Source organism: Heliangelus exortis, chromosome 2 (genome assembly GCF_036169615.1).
Source record: "Heliangelus exortis chromosome 2, bHelExo1.hap1, whole genome shotgun sequence".
Classification (NCBI taxonomy): domain Eukaryota; kingdom Metazoa; phylum Chordata; class Aves; order Apodiformes; family Trochilidae; genus Heliangelus; species Heliangelus exortis.
The window spans coordinates 45,020-67,996 of record NC_092423.1 but is presented as its reverse complement, the minus strand read 5'-3'; the positions used below and the strand labels follow the sequence as shown (position 1 = coordinate 67,996).

General features: G+C 44.9%; 1 protein-coding gene and 1 long non-coding RNA gene across 9 annotated transcripts in view; both read left to right on the top strand.

The window, feature by feature from the left end:
• SMARCD3 (SWI/SNF related BAF chromatin remodeling complex subunit D3) overlaps positions 1-10,795 on the top strand; it is a 90,535-nt gene extending 79,740 nt beyond the window's left edge. For all 7 annotated transcript variants that reach the window (XM_071734435.1, XM_071734430.1, XM_071734434.1 and 4 more), the window contains 4 exons: positions 1,085-1,220; positions 3,289-3,411; positions 6,566-6,667; positions 6,765-10,795. In XM_071734435.1, the coding sequence (XP_071590536.1) occupies positions 1,085-1,220; positions 3,289-3,411; positions 6,566-6,667; positions 6,765-6,818 (415 nt within the window). In that variant the 3' untranslated portion in view covers positions 6,819-10,795. The remainder of the gene's footprint in view (positions 1-1,084; positions 1,221-3,288; positions 3,412-6,565; positions 6,668-6,764) is intronic.
• A 2,373-nt stretch (positions 10,796-13,168) lies between these two features.
• On the top strand, positions 13,169-22,588 carry LOC139791909 (uncharacterized). Of its 2 annotated transcripts, XR_011724082.1 has the most exons (6): positions 13,172-13,723; positions 14,147-14,242; positions 15,646-18,461; positions 19,614-19,892; positions 20,681-20,954; positions 22,425-22,587. It is a non-coding gene; the product is annotated as an uncharacterized lncRNA (long non-coding RNA). The 2 variants fall into 2 exon arrangements; XR_011724081.1 differs by having other exon boundaries at positions 13,169-13,723; positions 19,614-20,954; positions 22,425-22,588.
• Positions 22,589-22,977: the final 389 nt, after the last annotated feature.

The following is a 22,977-nucleotide window of genomic DNA, read 5'->3' as shown; positions in this document are numbered from 1 at the left end:
AGGAAAGATTCCATGTCTGTGCAGTTTGGGCTTTTGAGGGCCGGTAGAAAGGGTGTATCTGAAATGCTTCTTCACACCAAGGTAACAAATAGGAATAAACTTAATACACACTAAATGAGGAGCTGTAAATAGTTTTTCATGTAGGACTGTAATGGAATTGGTTAACTGCCAGCTTTGAACTTGGCACTGGTGAAGCCACACCTCAGTTCCTGTGTTCATTCAGTTCTGGGCCCCTCAAAACCAGCAGGACATTGAGGGGCTGGAGCGTGTCCAGAGGAGGGCAATGGAGCAGGGGAAGGATCTGGAGCACAAGTCTGCCCAGGAGCAGCTGAGGGAGCTGCGATTGCTGAGCCTGGAGCACAGGAAGCTGAGGGGAGACCTTGTGGCTCTCTGCAACCCCCTGAGAGGAGGTAGAAGCCAGGGGGGGTCAGGTTCTGCTCCCAAGGAACAAGGGATGAGCCAAGAGGAACTGCCTCGAGTTGTGCCAGGGGAGGTTTAGGTTGGAGCTGGGGAACAATTTCTCCCTGGAAAGGGTTGTCAGGGCCTGGCCCAGGCTGCCCAGGGTGGAGTCCCCATCATCCCTGGAGGGGTTTCAGAGCCCTGGAGATGTGGGGATGAGGGACATGGGCTGGGGGTGGCCTTGGCAGTGCTGGGGGAATGGTTGGACTTGATCTTAAGGATCTTTTCCAACTAAAATGATTCTGTGATTTGTTATAATGTGTTACTGAAATCTTCAGTACCAGCAGGGTGGTAAATAGTTAATGTGATGCCAAAAACATACCAGGACCAATCCTGGACACTGGAAGCCAGTTGGTGCTAGCTGTAGAAGAGAACAGTTAATAGACGTGTGGTACATTGAGGAAGAGCCAATGCAGGTTCTGTAACAGGAAGGCATTAGTGACTATTCTTGGAAGAACTAAGCAGGCAACTTAATGATAGCTCATCATGCTATGTAAAGATACCGTGTTGTTAAGATCTCTCACAGCAACTGCAGCAGGCTTCATTGAAGAGTGTATTTGGGCCTGGGTGGATATTTATTCTGTTTCTCTATGGCAGTTCTCATGATCTATTATACTCTCCATAGTGTTGACCCCAACGATCAGAAGAAGACGGCTTGTTATGACATAGATGTAGAAGTTGAAGACCCATTAAAGGGACAGATGAGTAGTTTTCTTCTCTCAACAGCTAACCAACAGGAGATTACAGCACTGGACAACAAGGTACTAGCCTAGGAGTAAAGTGTCATGTGGCATATTTACTTATTGTGTACCTGCATGTGGGTTTGGTGTCACACATCAAAGTCAGCGGTGTTTTCAGACTTCCAAGTGGATGTGCTTTCAAGGGATTAATCAGGAATGGGAATACAGAGAGGTGGTTCACAATCCTGCCTGGGATGTGGTCCAGAGCCTGACATGGTTCTGGAGGTGATAGAAGCAGAGTTCCACAGGTAGTATAGAGTGTCCCTTGATACTCAAGAATCATCTGAACTTTTTGACTAGAACTTTTTATTGAGACTTCATGGTATATTGCTGAATTTCTCTAAGGCAAAGCCAAGAGAATCTCACAGTCAAGATGTTTTGTGCATGCAGGGTTGCTGAGCAGCTCTCTGCAGTTGGTGCAAATGTGGAAAGTGCATGGCAGAGAAATCCCTTGTGTGGCAGATTTGTGTTCAGTGTTACTGAAAGGAGATGATGCACACTTTAAATAGTAGCATCTGTCTGTCAGCAGTGGTGAGCTCTGCAGGCTGTGCTAGGGGTTCAGGTCATGGGGACTGTTAGCCATCCTTGTGCACAAGTGTAAATGGCTGACTTGGCTTGGTAAGGAATGAAAAAATAGGCCTCTCAGAGCAAGGGAAGGAATGTGACAATATGGACCAGAGATGATTTATGTGACATGCAGTCAAGCCTAGTTTCTGTTTCTAACACTAGCACTCCAGTGGATTTGAGTAACTCCTGCAGCATCTGTTGTGTAATGGCTCTTGAGAAGGGTCCCTCTCAGCAGGACAGCAGCTCAGCCAGTCATTTCCCAGCCTGTAGAGGTTTTGGATTATTCTATTCCCAGCCCAGCTCACCTTTTCCTATGTCTCTACCATCTCTTTTTGAGCATTTGCTACAGCAGAGAGCAAACTGATCAGTGAAGTTACTGAGGTAACTTCTGGATAAAGAGGCGTTGACTGCTGCATCATCATCCCTGGGCTTTATTGCTGTGCTGCTGGAGTCCTCTAGTGGAAACTCGGTGCATACCAACAGAGTTCTCCCCCGCATGGCTACACATTTTCCCAAATAAGGAGTGATTTTGAGTTCATAGCAACTCGCTGTTGTTAACATACTCTACAGTTGTGCCTACACTACTGGCATAGCCAGATCAGGGAAGGATTATTTTCTCCCATGCACCTGCTCACATTAGCTGTTTTAGCAGGATAGATGAGTACTTTAAATTAAACAAGACAGGTGTACAATCTCAAACTAGAATATTAGAGGAACAGGGTAGTAAAAATTTGCTTTTCTATGTATGTATATATGTGCAAATGAATCAGTAATTTTCCTTACTTTCCTTCCACTGATTATACTTGATTTTGTTATCCAGGATGGTTATAGAACCTTGACTTCTCTTTGAAGTCTTCATTCTTCCCTGCTGGTTAATGCTCGTTTCTAACAAAATATTTTTGAATATACAACTTGTTTCCCATAAACTTTCCATACTGATGATTTCTCATTGTTCACACCCCACTTCTTGCAGCCATTTTGGCTTTCTCCTAAGAAAAAGTCTAGAAGTCATTTCTGTTACGGGACTTTGTTTAACATCGACTTGCTCAGGCATCACTAGAAATTGTAAGGATCACAGCAGGGTACTGAAGATACGATGATAATTAAACAGAGGAATAGCTGCTTTCTTGCACTGGACACTCTTAAGAGACACATTTGTATAGCACCTTTCCTGAAGAACCCCAGACTTGGCAGAAAGACTGATAATACACAGGAAATTACTACATTGTACAGTGGCATGACTTAGCTCTTCAGTATTGCATACAGCATGCCACCCAGCAGCTCAGCGCAGGACAGATTTTCATTACAGGGGCACTGGTGAAACCAAAATGTAACTTCAGGAATGTGGTTAACTCCTCCTCTGAATGGAAAAAGCCATGGGAACCTGCACGAGTCTGTGGTGTAGAATTCCTACCTTTGTACATGACAAGAAGCACAAAGATGGTAATGGGGCAGACCTCAGGGTCACTGGAGTATGGGAACAATTAAGTAACATCTGCTTTGTTGGTTTTTTTTCTGTCAGATTCACGAGACAATTGAATCCATAAATCAGCTGAAAATACAACGAGATTTCATGCTGAGTTTTTCCAAAGATCCCAAAGGATACATTCAAGACCTTCTCCGATCCCAAAGTAGGGATCTCAAGGTGAGCTAAGGTTTGAAGAAGAATGAATAGTGGAACCAGAGTGTAAGAATTTTATCTACATGTGTATAGAGAAAACATCCAGGATGGAAATTTGTGGAAGACAGACAGTGGAATACTGCAATTCCAGAGCAGCATGCAGGAAGAAGAGTTCAGACTGTACTTATCTCCCAGAAGAAATGGGGGGTTCAACAGTGAGACCAAGGTGCAGGGCTGTGTTGGTGTACTCTGTAAAATTAAAGCCATATAAAACTCAGTAGGAACATCCTGTAGGACAGTAACAGAGTTCAGGTGTTTTGTTAGTTCCTAATTTAATTATGAATTAAATTTCAGATTAAGTATCAGCTGCCTTTGATCTTAGCTTTGAGATACCCAAGAAATGGAATGTAAAGAAGGTAAATTTTTTGCCAGTAAAAATTACTTTGTTTGACATAAAGTTTCACACTATGTGTCTTTCACTTAGATGCCTCAGAACCAGTTGAATTAAGGAACTCACAAAATTATTTTAATAATTTTTTTTTTCTTTCAAGTATAGGTGTCTAGTTTGTAGTCAATAGTCTTCCAAAAATCTACTGTTGATATTACAATTATTATTATTTATATTATATTCAAAAGGGGACAGGCCTCTAAGAGAATGTTTAACTAAAGCAGTCTTTAGCTTAATAACTTACAAACTAAGCTAGCTTCTCTAGCTGCATATGTAGAACAGTTGTTCAATGTTCTCCCTAAGTGAACATCAGTCCCATGAGAGCCTTTTCTATGATCCACCCTGCTGGCATCAGCATTGTGATTGCACAATACTACACTGCAAAAGATCTTAACAATTTTATATTTACTCAATTATGTAATGCTGGAGACTTAGTCATCAGATTTGATTTTTTATAGAGTCATGGAATGATTGGGGTTGGAAGGGACCTTCAAAGATCATCCAATCCATCCCCCTGCTATGGGCAGGGACACCTCCCACCATCCCAGCTTGCTCCAAGCCCCATCCAGCCTGGCCTTCAACACTGCCAGGGATGGGGCAGCCACAGCTTCTCAGGGCAACCTGGGCCAGGGGCTCACCACCCTCATAATAAAAAAAATGTCTTCCTTATACCTAATCTAAACCTAGCCTCTTTCTGTTTGAAACCCTTGCCCCTTGTCCTGTCACTACAGGCCTTGGTACAGAGCTTCTCCCTATCTTTCTTAAGAGCCTCCTTTAAGTATTGAAAGGCTGCAAGAGATCTTCCTGGAGTGTTCTCCAGGCTGAACAACACCAACTTGCTCAGGCTGTCTCCAGAGCAGAGCTGCTCCAGCCCTCTGACCATTTGCATGGCCTCCTCTGGATCTGCCCTAGCAGGTCCATGTCTGTCTTGTACTATTGACCCCAGAACTCAATTCAGTGCTCCAGGTGGGGCCTCATGAGAGGGAGAATCCCCTCCCTTGACCTGCTGGTCATGCTGCTTTTGATGCAGCCCAGGACACAGTTGGCTTTCTGAGCTGCAAGCCCACATTGCCAGCTCATTTTAATTTTTTGTCCAGCAGTATCTCTGGATCCTTTTCTGCAGGGCTACTCTCAATCCATTCATCCTTCTGCCTGTACTGGTATTGAGGATGGCCTCAACCCAGGTGATGACATCAGTTACTCTCTTCTTATCCACAGATGCATTCACTTCAGGCCACTACATTAATCACACACCATTTTCCTTTGCTGAATCCATGTGGCTGTCTAGTCACCTCCTGCCTTCCCTATCTCTTGACATGTCTTCCAGAAGGATCTCTTTCTTACTCTTACTGGGCGGGGAAGTTAGGCTGACTGGTCAATAGTTTCTAGGGTTCTTCTTTTTACCATTTTGAAAGCTGATGTGATGTTTCTCTTTTTCCAGTCACTGAGGGCTTCACCTAACTGTGGTGAGTTCAAATGTGTTGGAGGGTGACTGCATCAGCCAGTTCCCTCAGGCCCCTGGCATGCATTTTGTCAGGTGCCATGGACTTGTTCAGGTTCTCTGATGGTCTCAGACCTGTTCTTCTCATGTCATGAGAGGGACTACTTTCCCCCTGAGGTTTGCGAGATGTTGGAGGAGATATTACCACTGAAAACTGACGCAAAATAAAAATGATGATTAACTTAGCCTTCTCCATATTGGTTGTCACCAGCTCATCTGTCTTATTTACTAGAGGGAGAGATACATTTTCTTTAATCTTCTTTTTCTGGCCAACATACCTGTAATAGCCCTTCTTATTCTTCATGTCACAGAATCATAGAATCATCACAGCTGGAGAAGAGCTCTAAGATCACCATGTCTAACTGTCATCCCTTGCCAAATTCAGCTCCAGATGTGCCTCAGTTTTCCTGAGTCCATCCCTGCATATCTGGGCAGTAGCCCTCTATTCTTTCCAAGATCCATGTCTGTGGTTCCATTGCCTGTGCATTTTCTTCTCACGCTTTCATTTCACTAGGAGCTCCTTACTGAGCCATGCCAACCTTCTGCCTTCCTTGCCCAGTTTCTTACACACTTAAACCTCTTTGTCCCTAAGGGCAGTTTTCCAGGTGGTCCCATCCACTAGTTGCTTAAACAGCTTGTTGGTTTGTCAAATCTTGCTTTCTTGGCAGTTGTGTTGAGACTGAAGTTTCAGCTCAGGACTTTGGCCATTTTGGAATTACTAGTGCTTTCTATCCTTTGCATTTCAATAGAGTTATTTTTCCTTAATACTTTTCCCAAAAGAACTTCCCTTGGAATCAAGGTGAGGTATGTGTTGAGATGAGGGCAAGACTGGTAGAGAGTTATTCTTCAGTCTGATGTGGAGGTTCTTTGGATACATAGGCTAATAAAATATACAGTGCTGGGTAACTTTTCCTGGGCTCTAGAACTGAACTGTCAGTGCTGTTAAACTGTTAGAGACCATGGCACATAGCCTGGGCAATCACTGGTGTCCAGGATTATTCCTTGGCACACTTGAGGAGCAGAGGAGAGGAGCTGTTCACAGTTTGTATGTGACCATCTTGTTTTGGACATAAGCACACAAACCATTCACTGTCCATTTGCCCTGGGCCTTGAGAGCAGTCCTGGATATTTTTAATGTAGTAATGATAAATTTTGACTCTAGGTAAATCTGGACGTTTCTCTGTGTTGTTGAAGAGCCATAGGGAAAACTATTTTTGTTTTTGTCACAGGTAATGACTGATGTGGTTGGAAACCCAGAGGAAGAACGCAGAGCTGAATTTTATCATGAGCCGTGGTCTCAAGAGGCTGTAAGCAGATACTTCTACTGCAAGGTATAAAGGAATTGCCCACACTGCTGGCTTACATGTTGATCTGCCTGCCACTGAACAATCAAATTTGCTGAACTGCACGGTTCTCTGTTTCTTTCAGATCCAGCAGCGCCGGCAGGAACTGGAACAATCTCTGGGAGTGCGCAACACTTAAGCACTGCTCACCAGATCCCATTGGTATCATGACCACCAAACCAGTGGACTTTTCAGTGTTACTTAGCTCACTGTTACACATGGACCTGCTTTCTGACTGGATGAGAATGTGCCATCAACATACCAGTCAGAACACCAGCTTTAGAGTGACCCTTGAAAATCTTGCCCAAGGGGGGGTGTCTCAAACCATTCCAGACCAGAGACAGTGCCATACAAGTGTCAGTGTTTATGAAGATTAATGGTTTATTCATCAACGTGTATCATTTAGTGGAAAGTTCAGACACTACACAGCAAATCCTAATGGGCTACACACAGTCATGGGTGGCATTGATGGGGGGAAGTTGAGATGGGTGTTATAGGAGACTACAGCTTTAGAGAAATAAAGGCAGTTCTCATCCTATGCTACCTAGGAGTCTCAATTTGGCATTAAACAAGATAGTCTTTCTTATAGCTCTGGAATGTTCTGTATCCATGAACAGAATTTTTATTCCAGCTGGACCAGTGCAAGAAGCCATCTTGCCACGTGAAAGAGCCAACTAGGAGGATTTTCCTTCCTGGAAATGAAGAGCTGCTCTGGAAGAGGGAAGTACAGCCAGGATATCTCTTCTGCAGACTCTCAGTACTTTTTCCCTTGACCCTGCAGTGAAAGGTAGAATGAATTACGTAACACTAGGTGGGTATGATCAGTGTGCTGTACTGAGAGATAGAGAATTACTTCCTGGATAATACCTGCTTACGCATTCTTAATATCCATGGCAGCAGCAAAGCTGAAGTTGGAGCAGGAAATGAGGCATTCTGAGAAAATGAAAATGACTTAATGGTGCTTTGCTGATACCTGCCTTGAACACATCAGATACTAACAGTAAGCATGTGTGTAAAATACAATATTTCCTAAGTCATAGTTTCTCTCTATGCCAGTTGGGATCAACACTGAGAAGAACTTCCCTAATTGTCTAGTTGGTGCAGAACACAAGAAGCTTGACTTCATATAACATAGCAGTTTTCTCTTACTTCAAGATATTAAGACTTGAGTCCCTGGATTGGTCTCACGTTTCAGTCATGGGTGAACTGCCTCTTACTTGGAATTATTCCATTCCCCCATATATTATACATAATGGTTATATAGGATACTGCTGAGTTAAAAGCACTATCAGCCTTAAATAGCACAGAGAACATATCCCTTGGAAACCATCTTCTTTCTAAATGTACAACAAATTCATACTGTGGGAATTTGTACCATATTTACTTGGAAACAGGGACGTCTTCATTAAATCCTTCCCCACTCTCATTTTTTATAGTTTATAGACTAGATTGTAATTAATGGCCCAACATGATTTCTAGTCAGCTACCAAATTATAACTTTGGCCAGATGATGTGGCGCTCAGAATCCTCTTATGGGTTATGATTGTTCATCTCCTTTAATTTTCTTGGAAAGAGAAATTCACGTGGTGCAGAATGGAGGCAGCTCTTCTGAATAATGCATTTTGCTGTAGTTTTGCCTTTTTCTCTTCTAGTGTCTTTGCCAATTTCATTTGTAGTTGAACTTAAAAGTTTCTTCTGTCCAATCACAGAAGTGATAGTCTCTCCCAGCCCTTTATTTAATACCTCTGCTTTCACATTAATAGTGCCATGGCATTTACTCTGTCCATTGTGTTCAGTGCTGTGTTGGAAAATGTACATTTGATTGCAGTCATATAATGGCAGTGCTGTCATGCAAAACCATTGGGGTAAGAAAAAGCATTTCTCTACCAATTTGCCTGAGACCTTTTACTGGGAATGGCTTCCTTTGGAACTGCTTTATGTTAAGACCTCTTTTTACAGTAAAATACGAAATCCTGCCATCTTGAGATGGGTATAGTGAGGGGCTGTGAGGCTGCCAGACAATTAATGACTTTAAATCTTACTTTAGGACTCTGCTAATGAGACTACAAGCATTGTGAGGGAAAACAGTGGGGGTCATCTGCTACTGTGCTTCCATGTTTATTACACTGCTGTGTCAGTTGTGTGCATGCTGTCCAGTGTATAAACTCTTTTCTGTATGTGGTAAACAGAGCAGCTACATTTAGGGGATGCATTCAGTCTCCAGGAATAAGAAATGCAAAGAAGGATATGCAAGGATGTGCGAAAGGAGTGAGACTGGGGTAGAGGCCTGCAGGATGTCTGCCAGCAAATTCTGTTTTTTTGAGAACTTTCCACTGCAGTGGCAAATATTTCTGCAGAGAAATTTCAGTCATGTGGCAAAACTGGAAGCATAATGGTGTCCCATCTGCTTTTAGAATCTCTCTGTAGAATAAATTGTGTGGGTCTGTTTTCAACTGTTTTTCAGAGCAAGTTAAGGAAACCAAAGTGGTGGTGTGCCCAGTGTTCACAGCATCATTGCTGGAAGGTGAACCTGTGCTGAGTGCCAGAGCTGGGCAGGAGTCAGCCACTGTAGAGGGCAATCCAAAATGTAGATTCTTACATCCCACTGTCCATATTCCTATGTACACAAACAGCCTGGTCACCAGCAGTGAGTCTTGGGAGTATCTGTCAGGTGTCTTGGAGCTTGAGATTTTGACACTTCTTTCCTGTGTTCAGAAGCAGTTCAGGCCTTTTTCTGAAGAAACAGAGAAAAAAAAATGTCTTCTGTTCCAGGGGTGTTTATTTGCAAAAAGTAGTAATTACATTTGAAGAAAAATATTTGAGACATACTAGGAGGCAGTGGACTAAATGCTGTTTGAGCATATGAAAAGGAAAGGTAGTGGTACTGAACAGGCATGTTACTGTGGCAGATTGGGAACAATAAATTAATTTTAATTTCAGGATGGTTGTCTTTTTGTGTTTGTAAAAGTTGATAGGGAGGTCTTTTGGGGTCTTCAGTTGTTGCTCACTCAGTACAATGTCTGTGCATACTGCAAAAAACCCCAGTTGTGTGCACAGAAGTAGTTAATGTATAGATGATAATATAGGTTGTTAGAAAAGACAGTATCAAACTAGGAAAGGGCTAAAACAGAATTCTGGAATGCAAGGAGTATCTTGGAGCTGAAGTGTTGATATGGCAGGTTTGAAACACTTCTACAGTTCTTTGTGCTGTTGGCCATGAATCAGGATTCAGACCAAGTGTTTGTTAGAAATTAAGGGGAAAACAAACATTTGATTATGGAACAGAGGGAAGAATACAGCAGTGGACAACGATATACAAAGATGGAGCAGAGCACCAGTGAAATGCCAGTGAGGCATAGTACAAGGTAATGTGCAAAGAACTGTTGGAAATACCACAGTATGAGTGACTTCGTGTATTTTGTGTGCATGTGTGGGTGCCTATGAGCAGAATGTGTGTAGGTGAGAGCCAGTGTCACCTCATGTGTAGCCTGAGAAATGGGTGTCCAGGACAAGGACCAGTTGTTCTGCAGTAATTCCAAGACACATCATCAGAATGTTTTCCACTGTTTTCAACAGGGATTCACTTGTTTGATTTAGCAGCATTGGTGGTTGTAATGCAGACATTGTTTCAGCTGGCAGTTTTTTTACACTTTATCTATAATTTATCCTGTGAACCTGAGTGAAATTAGTGCATATATCAACATGGGTGCATATTCTAGGGCCTCTAATTTTGCCAAAATGCTAGTCAGGTATTGGAGGTTTTTTTGACCTTATTTGGTATTGAGAACCCTTTCGTGGCAGTGCAAAGAGATGAAGGGGAAAAGAAAGCTCTTTATTTCCTGAAGAAAGGGATCTCCTTTCTGTAACTGCTCTGTTGTTCAATAGGATGTATCTGTTCTGCCAGATCCTGTATGATAAGCACCTTTTCCAGTCTCATTGAAGAACTCCATTAAAAAAATACAGCTGTGGGTTGTGAGAGTGAGCAAATATATGTATAAAGCGGAGGGGGGGGGAGAGAGAGAAAATCCCTCTACTCTGTAGCCACCACATCTTCATTATATGATGCTGAGTGATTCATAGAAAAGCTTTTAACAATAAATACTTTGTTTCTTTGTACCTCTTGCACTTACCTTATGTGTCCTAAGGAAGACAGGTGAAGTTGGTTTCTTTCTGCTCCTGACAGTGTTCTGGAGTTTCTGGATTTCTGCTTGCTGGTGGGTGCAAAGGCATTCCCAGTGGACATATGCACAGGTTCTAATGGGACTTCACAGGGCTAAGGACTGCTGCTCTTTAGAGATTGGTTACATGAATTCATTTCTACACTGAATTCCATCACCGGCCACTTGCATGCTGAGTAAGTTAGAAATCCTTACCATTGGTGAGGTCTGGCTCCTCAAGGTCAGGTACATTTGGAGTACATTTATCATTATCACTGTAACTAGTTAGAACAAAAAAATTGTAGCTGAGGCTGGAGCTTGGGTATTGAGAGGTAGAGAGGAATTCTACAGCCACCACCCAGGCCATGGTAAGAATTCTGTGGATGCCACCTCAGCTGGGGTTGTCCCTGGGTGCTACTTTGACAAACAAATCAGAGTTCCTGTGTGCGGAGGCTCCGTGTCCAGTGGGTGCAGCAAGGGCTGCCCTGGGGGGAGAAGGTGGGAGGAAGAAGTCTGAGGTCAAGAAGGACTGGGGATGTTTGTTGCTCCATGGTGGGAGTGGAGGCAAATAGGGGTGAGCAAAGCCAGAGCCCCCTCTGGCACAGCCCCTCCTGGGACAGCCTCTGGGACAGGGGCTAGGGGGGCTGCAGCTGTCCAGGGGAGCACTACTTTTTATTTTTCCAGCTGAAGCTTACCAGGTTTTTTTGGTTTGTGTGTGTGTATATGTAAATGGCATGAGCTTCTGTCTAATGAGCTTCTGATCAGGAGGAGTCTGGACGGAGATGATGGACTTTGGGCAACCAGTGTCAGTCACTAAGGGGGTGATGATGTGGCAGAGGAGCAGCAGGTGAATGGGGCATGGGGGCAGCCCCCCCACAAAGGAGGGCAGCAGCTCAAAAATGCCTGAAAATACAAGGGAGATGAAAAAATATTGAACTGTTTAGTGTGAGGTGTTGAAATCTCTCATGTTTATGTATCTTGGAAAGTAAGTACTAATTTATATATGGAAACAGATTGGAAACCATAAACCTCCCTCTTTTGTATTAGGTAAAGGATTTAAAAGCAGAAATCTGAATAGAGATAGATATGACTTTAAAATAGAAAAAACCCCAAACAAACAAAAACACCACTTGTGTGTCTAAATTTTAAAAAAGGGTTGAAAAGGCAAAGAATGCAAAGAAGAAAAAGCTTGTTGGGAGGAAGGAATGTAAACTGAAGGACCGTATGGGTGGAGCTGTGTGCCACCCTGCGGGTGTGCCGAGGCTGGCTTGTTGAGGAGCAGAGCTGCCATGATGGTGAGCGGGGAGAGCTGAGATGAGTGGGGGGCTGGTGCGGGGATTACCCGAGTGTGTGGGGCTGCGCGGGATGCGGGTCAGTGCGTACACCAGTGTGGCACAGCAGCCATGTGGAGAAGACTGAGTACCCGCAGCTCCTACCTGTGGCAATGGGAAAGTAGAGGTGTGTGTGCCCGCCAGATTGGCCAGGTGGCCTACGTCAGTCCTCCGGCCACTCTCCACAGTGCTTTGGTCTTCCAGTGACCCCATCAGTCCTTCGAGCGCTCTCCCCATGGTGGTTTGGTCCTCCAGCCCATCGGCAGAAGAAACGACTGACACTCAAGAGTATGCGCATGCACAGTGATGTCATACAAAGCCAGCGCCACAACTGATACACACGCAAAGTGGTGTGTACTACTACTGGGCACCCCAGCAGAAGCAGAAGTGGGTGTCTCAACAGTGTTATATTCATTAAGTTTGTGAAAAATAGGGGTTTAAAATTGTAGTTTATTGTTTTGTTGAGTGTATCTTTCAGTTTAATAATGTTTGCTTGGGCTGTTTGTTTGGGGTGTATGTTTGGGCTTGCTTGTGGGGAAGAGGGGTCAGAAAAACAGGAGGAGAGGCTGACCGCGGGGGCCCGCGAAACAGGGACGTCACGTGACCATTCCCCTCAGTAACAGAACGAAGCCCGCAAAACGTGAAACCGTTCCCCTCAGGAACAGACCGAAGCCCTCGAAACGGGAACCAATGCTGAGGGAGCCCGCAGGATGGGAACCAATGATAAACTGATGGGAGACTGAGGGGAAGGGGTGTATGAAAAGTATAAAAGGGCTGGTTTTACATTATTGAAGGTGTGAGCCGGTTGCTGGAGCTGTCTCCCAGGCCACCTAGCGTGCTGCTTTACTTACATAGCGCTCACGTTCTCAATAAAAAGTTTTACTGCTGAAACATCGAGTCAGCGTTTTTAACAAAGTTCCCTCATGCAGTGCCCCCCCCCCCCGCTGCACTGTCACCACCCCCATCCCCCCTGCGTGTCTCCGCTCCCCTGTCCCCCCCCTTTGTCCCTCGTCCACCAGGACCTGTAGCTGTACCCCTGCCCGTTGGCCCCTCCCTGCCACTGCTTTCTGTACTTTGTGAGCCGTTTCCCTGCGTCCTGGAGGTGCGAGCGGTCAGCTGCAGCTCAGTGCCACCGAATATGATGTCTAAAAAAGGAAAAAAAAGTATCGGGGACCAATTTTGGTATTTTTCTAATTTTTTCCCTGCCGTCGCGGGTTTTTTTGTTTGTTCGGTTTGGGTTGTTTTTTGTTTTTTGTTTTTTGTTTTTAGGCGCTCAGTGCGCCGCCCGGTGGCGAGAAGTCGGTACTGCAGCTGGGAGCCGCAGTACTGGCATCGGGGATCCGCGCGTGCGCATCAGCTCTGGATGAAGCTGGGGTACCGTCGTCACTCATCGCCCTGTATGGAGTGGTTAGTGCTGTTTCTGTCGCCTCTGACGCTGATGGCGGTCCCGGTGGGCAGAGCGGAGAACCGCAGCCCCGCGGGTGGGCGCCGGCTCTGGTTGTTCTGCCTCACCGCCTGCTTCCAGGGCGAGGAGAGGGGCGGAAGCGGCAGGGACGGTGAGTTGAGTGGAGGGGGGGGTTGGTGTGCGGTGCGGCGCGGGGCCGCTCTGGGCAGGTCCCGAGCGCTGCCCTGGGGCCTCCTGTCGCCGCCTCATGTTCGCCGATTCCTCGGGGGCGAGAAACTTGCTGTACGGAGCTTGGACGGGGAAAGTGGAAGGTTCCTGAGCCGGGAAGAGGGGATGAGGAGGTGTGTATGTTGTGCAGGGGCGGTGCTGCCGGAAAAACAGAGTCTGAGCTTGTGCGAGGGGGGGGCCTCGCACCTATGTGGTTTTTACACAATGAACCGTGGTGCATGCACTTTTATTTTGATAAAGTGTACCAAACAGTGTTCACAGTAAATTAAATAAAATCTCTTACAGGTCTAAGGTGCTTTTTTGTCTCTCTTTGATTACAACTAAGTACATATGCCTTTTCTTCCAGATTCGTATCTTCCGTGGTAGTCTCCGTGTTGCAGAGGTAGATGAAATAATATACACAGAACTCGCAAAAAGAAGATGGATTATTTTGTGAAGTGGGGTAATTTTAAAATCTTTTAATTTTTAAATATTTTCGTTTTTTTTTACAAAAGCAACTGAAACAGTAACATTTTCCAATGGAAAAGTAAAATTCCTTTTGTTGGGATAGAAAGAAAGTAAAAGAAATATATTCTGAATCTTATTATTTTAGAATTGATTATTTTAGAATTAGAGGTAGAAGAAAATAAGAATGTGGAAACATGTAAAAGTTTTACCTTGTAAAGAATGGTACTTTGTGGAAATGTAAAAGTTTTACCTTGTAAAGAATGGTGCTTTGTTGGGAGTAGGAAAACTATGTACTCAGCATTTATTTAAGTAGCAAGATAAGGATAAGACTCTGCATATCTGTCAAAAATGCTGACTCTATGTTTAAAACTTTTTATTGAGAGAAATATAAGTAAAGCAGCATGCTGCAGCACGCTGGGCGGCCGGGGAGCTGTAACCCCACCACCGGCTCGGAAGTTCGATAAGGTAAACCTGGTTCTTTTATACTTTTAATAAACCCCTTCCCCTTAGTCTCTTACCAGTTTATCATTGGTTTTCGTTTTGCGGGCTTTCCCAGCGTCGGTTCTTGCTTCGCGGGCTTTCAGTTGCTGAGGGGAATGGTCACATGACGTCCCTGTTTCGCGGGCCCCTGCGGTCGGCCCCTCCTCCTGCTTTTCTGGCTTTTCCTCCTTAGAAGTACGCTTAAGTATACACCCCAAAACAACAGGATACAACATGCTATCTCAACAAACTGACCAAACAAACATTATTAAATTGAAAGATACACTCAACAAAACAATAAACTACAATTTTAAACCCTTATTTTTCACAATATCAAAGTCAGTCAAGTAGAGATAGAAGGAAGCTGGTAGTAAAACCAATTTGGAAGTAATCACATACCAGCTGGACATTAACCAAGAGAAGGAAGGTAAAAAGGACACAGTGAGGAAGACGTCTTACTTCATCAGAGGAAGACTACTTACTTCATCCCGACGACCACCTGAGGGAGGCATGCAAGCGCAGAAGGGGCCAGTGTCACAATTCACTGACAAAGCAATCTACACATACATATGTATTAGAAAGCTCTGTAACCTGTTGAATATGTAATTAGATTGTGAAATTTTCCGGGATAAATTGTGGCCACGCTGTGACTGACTTCGGAGCCAGATTTGGGTGCGTACCGCTGGTTCCTGGGGCCTCGAAATAAAGCACCACATATAACCTCTCCTGAGTGGTTATGTGTTTGTCTCCACGCTAACACTTTGAAATAAAATAGTAAGTTGAAGTTTCCACTTTGTGTTGCATTTTCACAGCTATATTCCTGATTTGAGATCTTCCTGCACTTAGTTTGCTTAACTATACCTAGTTTTTAAATACACAAAAAAATATATGTCTAATTTGACATGTATTGTTGCACAGGATTTCTGGCTATAACAGACCAGTTGCATCAAATAAATGCCTTGGTGTGATGGTGACTTTGTGAACATCAGTTACCTTCTGGAGGTTGCAGTGGATGACTAGAAGAGATATTGAGTGGCTTCTTTGTACAAACTTCAGCTGAGATTATTTTCTGTAAAGCTGAAGAGCTTCTGACAAATATAATTACTTTTCTATGTACTTTTTTCTATGAACTTTTCTACAATAAGTCAGGCTCTCATTTTGATTCTTCATTTTGTTACTAAGATTTGATGAGCAGTCCTCAGTTATGGTTAGTTTGAATCCTCAGTTTAGGAAAGTACTCATGCTGAAGTTTGTGTTGCTGACTGCTTGAACCAGTATCCTGTTTTAACAAGGCTTCTATATTTTTTGACATTGGGAATGGTCTGGTTTACAGAATTTTTACAAAAATTACTGTTTCAGTGGAGATAGGGTGTAGTAGCATTCCACATGACCCTATGAAATTGTCTAACCTAGAATAATATCCAATAGCAACGGCACAAATTCCCAACACCATCCCAACAGATTAAAAACAAACAAAGAAACAAAAAACCCCAAAGAAACTGGTTGGTAAGAAATTCTTTGTATTTTTGAAAAAAATACTGTGTCTTTTTTTAGCCTCTCCCGTAGAAGATGAAGGCTGTTTCAGAATCAGTTGTGGTTTTGTTTCTTGAAGAAGGTAAAAGGTTTGGAAGAGACTTTCCCTTCTGGAAGAAGAGGTGTCCTCTGACAAGAGAGTGCATCCAGGAACTGTCTTCTCTTTTTACCCCAAAGAAATTCCTCAAGTTTTGTTTCTCTGCAACAGTATTATGATGTCACACCTAGCAGTTTGCACAATCACCAATATTGAAATGTTCTGTTTAAAACAAAATCAAATAATGATCTGTTTCTCAGCTTGCCAGTTACCTGATGCATGTTACTTGTGGTGAGTGTTGGCATCTTTGAAGATGATTGGTACGTTACACTGGATTATTGACAGGGAGAAACTGCACTGCTTTATTTTGGCTTGCCAGGATGTGGAGGCTGTAGGATTTGCTGACAGACCAGGAGATATGGTAAATAAGCCTTTACTAAGTAAAATAGACTTAACTGAAATTTTCAACTGAAAAAGTAAGTTTTCTTGTTTGAGTGTAACTTAGCTTGTGATCCAGGTGTGTTACCATTTTACAGAGCCTGCAGTTTACTTTGGAGGAGTGAATAGGGTAGAGTTGCTTTTGAATGCCTACACAATTTATATTGTTCTTGCACTGTAGTATCCCCACTGAAGTCAGCTGCCATTCCTTAAAAACTCTGATTTTGTTCTCATGGTGCATAGCACACAAATCGCTCAAGACTACTTGGAAGATCTCTGAAAAAGTACTGTTTCATGGTGGTTTTTTGAGGGTTTGTGGTATGCAAGCTAGAGTCCATGGCTGATTAAGCAGCCTTCAACTCTTGTGGTGGTTTTGCCTGATCTAAATGAGTTTTAAGTTGTAAGGAACATACCTAAGATAAATACGTAGCTTCGGCTTGGTAAGGGCAGTCCATAATTTCTTTTTTTGTGTGAAAGCTTAAAACTGCAGTTGCTGGTTTTAACCTGTCGGCACATTCCAGACAAGGTGAAACAAAGGAATTTTAAAACAGGAAGTGTCGCTTTCACGCCTCTTTAATTTCCTCTTACTTGTATGTGCACTTTGCGCAGTGTGCTAATTAATAAAATTAAAAAAAAAAAACCCAAAAACCAAACCAAAACAAAAATTTTTTTTGAGGCACTTAGGTTTTAGGTTGCATGTGCACTCTGTCCATATTTTAGTTCAAAAACAAAGCAAGTGCAGTTTTCAGTCAGCAGGATGTCTTTCTGGTTTATGTTATAGAGAAATCTCAAAGAAGAGATCCAGAATCTATGTGGTGAAGAGAGGCCCTGATTATCTCTGTGGGAGAACTCCTGGCTGGGGCAGAAAACAACAAATATTTTAAGGTGGGCAGTGCTGGTTATGGCTCTTTATCCAAACATTGAACGTAAGAGCTTTGAGTCACTGAAGAACTCTCTGGTGGGCATTTTTTTTTTTTTTTTTTAAGTCGGTTGCTGATTTAAACTTTTCTTTCAAAGTGGTGCAGTTATCTGTAGTGGTAGCCAAGAAGAGATTTCTGTACATTGTTCTGCTGTATGTTTTACCAAATGTAGGGTAGGCAGATGTGAAAACCTTACTTTGCGTGCAGATTAAGAGGATATCAAAGGACAGATCTGATGATAAAGTTGTAGCATGTTACCTTGTGAATGAATTTTAATGAAGCTTTAATATATATTATAATGGAATATAGTTGGAACATAATTTTAGTGTGGTGTTGCAAAATATTGGTTGGCAGATGCAGTTAATAAACAGTAAGCAGATGCAATTAAACATTAAATGAATAAACTAAATTAAAAGTGTTAAAGCACCATTAAGAATCTGTATCTTAAGTGGTGGTGTATCTGTGTGGGGTAGTGTTTAAGGTGTTGAGGTACAAGTTTTGTTTGTTCTTAACTGCCTCAGCTCACAGTAGACTTAATGTCCTCTGTGCAGGGCTCTGTGCTTTCGGAGAAATAAAAAAATGTCCACTTGAATCCAAGACTTTGGGCAGTCTGGCCTGGCTCATAGGTAGTGTTGGTATCTTAAAACCAGGGCATCTTCTCTATTATGACCTGACCAGGAAGGTTTTTTTTCACTGAAGACAAAAACAAAAAACTGCTTTGTGGTTTTGTGTCTCCTCTGCATCAGCCAGTTGTGGGGAGATCTGCTCAGGTAAAGTCATCCTGCGCTCTTGGATCTTGGGAGATGGTGAGTTCCAAGAAATCATCTCTGGATAAAAGCTAAGTATACTGTGACCTTACATTTATTGAGACTTTCTCTGTCCAAACTTTACAACATACACCAATACAGCACTATACATCTCAATGTGGCTCCACTGAGCTGATTTTCACCTCTTTATGAAGTCAAAGATTATAATTTCAGATGGAAAATCCCGCTTGAACTTAATTTTAGAAATACTTTATAGAAAAGCCTTTGGTTGAGTTTGATTACTTGAACTGGATAATTTCAACCAATTCATTTGGTTTGAATTTGATAAAATGTTATTTTTGGCATGACAGGACTACATTTCCTATCATGCTTTAGTGTGATGCGAGTACCTCATGCTCTTAGTGCCCTGGGGGGTCCAGGTGGTTTCTGGGGGTGACTGGGGGGGGGTCTCTGTGGGGTTGCAGGGGCTTTAAAGGGCTGTGGGGTTTCCCAGAATGGAAGGGCTGGGTCTGGGGGGTCTAATAGGCAGAAAGACCTGCAGGGGTAAGTCCTTGGGGGGGACCCTGAGGGTGTGCAACAGCCTCACCCACCCTGGTCCCTAACTTACCCCTGACTCCCCTGCTGTGGGGCTGGAGCTCTGACTGTAGACCCTGTGACCCCCACATCAACCCTCAAAACACCATTTTCCTCCCTTAAACCCCTTTTTCACCCAAGAGGCACATTTCTCTCCTCCTCAGACCCCATCTAAAATCTCCATTTTCACCCCCAACCCCCCTGTTTCCCTCCTCTTAACTGCATTTCCTCTTCCAGAGCCACATTTCTCCTCTCTTTTTTCCCCATAACTCTTCATTACCCCTCCCCCCCCCAAATCTCCTTTCACCCATTTTATTTCTCCCCAGTCCCCTTTCCCCCCTCCCTAAACCCCCGTTTCTCCCACTAGACCCCCTCCAATCCTCTTTTTCCCCCTGAGCTCCATTCCTCCCCACAAGGTAACACCACCTTGGTTCCCAACAGAGAGGGTTAGTGTGGCTTTAAGCAGCCAGAAAATAGGAACTTAGTTAGTTGCTGTCATCTGAATGTGTTTTTTTGGCTACACAGCTTTGCTTTTAGAATTACCTTGCTCTATGTGCATACAAGCTACAGTCACAGGACTGTAATTTCTGATCAGGTTTTGCTTTTTTGTTCCTGCAGTCTGGCCCACTGGATTACATTTATGGAGACTTTTTCTGTCTAAAAAAACCCGCTGTTCAGGAGTTTCAGCAACGAAAGTGTATCGGGACAGAGAAGAGGCAGTTTGAATGCCTTTGACATTACTTAAAAAACACTTGAACTTAATTTTAGAAGTATCTTTAGAAAAAGCTAGTGATTGAATTTGATAATTGGATCATAACTTGCCTTCCAGGGAATTTTAGTTTCATAGTTTACAATTTAGAAATATAAAAAAAGCCTTATGAAGAGAGAAGGAAGGAGGTAAGCCTCAGGGAGAGAGACAAGTAATTTTATATAAAAATGTGTTTCTTGTCCTCTACACAGGACTGCATCAGGCAGTTTATACTGGGAGGGACTAGAGGGAGGTTATTACTTGTGTGCACTGAGGCACTGAGGGCTACGGGGTTGTACTGGTAGAGGGGTGGAGTCACTGGGAGCAGCTAGGAATGAGTGGGAGGGGCAGACATAAGACCAGGGGGCAACTGGGAGGGGGGATGGGAGCACTGGGAGGGGTTGAAGTGCCACTTGGGGGTACGGGTGTAAAATGGTGTGTACTGGAGGGGCAGGAAAGGTGCATTGGGGGGCTACTGTTGTGCACTGGGTGTGAATAATGGGTCAGTGGATGTGTGACTGGTCTATACTCTGTTGCATACACAGTTGGTACTGGTCAGGAGCTGCTGCTGCGTCAGGACCTGGTGCAGAAGCTGCCGGTGGTGAAATTACGGCTACGGCTGAAACGGAGCGACCTCATAGTGCTGGGGGGGCACTTGTTGAGGGTGCTCTGGGACTGGGGCAGACCCCTCACTGGTGGCTGTGGAGTTCTAGCACGCAGGGGGGGGACCCTAAAGTGCAGGGCAGTCGATTACGGGCAGCTGTGGGTTGCTCGGGGGGGACAACAAACCCCTGACTTGTTTAGCGTGTCCTTAATAACAGACGGGAAAGGGGCGACCTTTCTTCAAAGACGAGGAAGGCCCCTGAGTCCTTTAAGCAAGGGAAGGGCACCTCCCGCCCCCTTTTTTTTTCTTTTACTGTTTTTTTTTTTTTCTCAGCAACCAATGAGCAGGCGCTGGCAATGTCCCGCCCATTGGCCAGTGGCAGAGCGGCCTCAGCGCCGCTGGCTGCAAAATGAGGGGGCGGGTGCGTACAGCATAGTTGGGCGCAATCAGCGCCTGTATCGCCCCACGAAGTGGGTTAGGCACACAAGCGGCTGAACCAATGAAAGCCTTGCCCTCCGGAGCGGGCTGCCAATCAGCGAGCCCCGAAACTTTGGAGCGGTGACTCCTCAGTGTGAGGGAGCTACGGTGCCGATGAGGAGACAAAATCGTGGCATGGAGGCGGGGCTTGGGGAATGGCGGCCAGGGTGAGGGGCATGGGAGGCAGCGCAGGGGTTGGGGGCGGTGCCGGGGACAGGCGGCAGGGATCCGCGAACACCGGGGGACCTGGAGGGCCGGCGCAGGGGTGGCAGGGGCAAAAAAAAAAAAAAAAGGGAGGGGGGGTGTCCTGGTTTGGGCCAGGATAAAGGTGATTTTCTGTCTTGTACTTTTGCTTTTAGCTAAGTCTCTTGTAAGTAGTTGCACTTGCTGAAATTAACAGCAAGTTTCTCAGACAGTGTGTGTTTCTAGGACTGGTAACACTTGATGTTTATAGTTACTGCTAGAGACTGGTATGCAAAGCCAAGGACACTGTTCAGCTCTGAGGAAAACATAAAGAGGTCCCACCTGCATCCCTCCTTTGGGGAGGAACGGACAAGATAGATGCCAGAATTGACCAAACAGAGTATTCCATCCCATATACGTCATCCTCAGTATAAATTTGAGGGATCACGAGGGCCAAGCCAGATTTCCTGATTTCCAGCTTCCGGCTGCCTGTCCTTCCTGCCTTTCCTGCTTCCATTCCTTCACCCCGGCATCCTGGAAGGATCCCGTCCGTTCGTCTGCCTGTGGTCCTGATCCGTGCCAGCCCTTATCTGTGTGTTCCTGCCTCCAGTTCCCGACTGCTGCCGACTCCAGGAGTCCAGCCTGGACTTTCCCAGGGCTGCCCTGCAGCCTCGGTGGTGACGTGAGAATTATTGGGGGAAGGGGGGAGGAATGTGGTATCCATTTTCTTGTATATTTGTATATATTTATTAATTTTTCCTATTTATCATTACTGTTTCATTAAAGTTGTGTAGTTTAGTTTCCAACCCATAAGTCTCTCTCCCTTATTGTCTCTCCTTTCTTATCAGGGAGGAGAGAGAGATTAATAGAGAGCGTCTGTTACTCCGTTTAATTGCCGGGCCAGTGTTAAAGCGTGACAGGGGGGAAGAGCTTGGGGGGAGAAAATGGCATCCGGATCGTAAATGTCATCTCCTGGCACAGCGACGACTTGGATGGGGATTTCTTGCCACCGGAGATGCAGCCGCACAGGCCCACGTGAACTGTGTGGAGCTGGGGGTGGTTGTGAGGCTGGGGGGGGAAACAAGGACAGGGACAGAAGGGACCCGCATGGGCTCCAAGAGCAGGGGGAGGGGTGTGTGTGTGAATGAGTGAGAGAGTGAGAGAGTGAGAGAGTGAAAGAGAGAGAGTGAAAGAGAGAGAGAGAGAGAGAGAGAGAGAGAGAGGCGAGGTGTCCGCATTTGTGTACAAAGAGTGCAGTGGGGGGGGTAAAGGGGTGAGCACATGGTGGGCAAAGTGTACGCAGAGCGTCCATTATACAGGGGGTGTGTCCGTACTCCAGGCTGGGGGTTTGACTCAAAAAAGACGTGGCCACACCCAAAGGGAAGCAGGGTTTTTACACCTGGGTGTATGTCCACAGAGTAGGAGGGTCTGTTCCCATGAGAGGGGCGTGTCTTCATGGCAGTGGCCGTGGCTTGCAGCAGCAGAGGGAGGTGCCGAGGTAACAGGAGATCCAACTCTGCTATGGACCCCAGGTGGAACAGGGACTGGGGGAGTGGGGTTTAGGGGGGAGGGGACACACACCGACCCTTGGGGACCCACAGTCACCTCCCCATTGGGCTTCTCATCTGCTCATGGGTGAGTTGTGTGGGGCTTCTGGGGGTCTGGGGCATGTCCACCTGCAAAAGGGGCGGGGTCTCCAAGGGAGGGGGTGTGTCCACATATAGCAGCGGGGCTTTACATGAAAGGGGCATCTCCACATCAAAAGAGAGTGGGGTTTGCATCACTCAGAGTGTGTGTCCACTCAGGAGGGTGGGACTATAAGCAAAAGTGGGTGTGTCTCCACACACAGTGTGTTGGCTTTGTGCCACATGAGGGTGTGTCCATCCGAAATGGGCAGGGCTTAACCCCAAAGGGTAGTGTCCACACCCAAAGGGGGAGGGGATTGCATCACAAAGGAGGTATGTCAACAC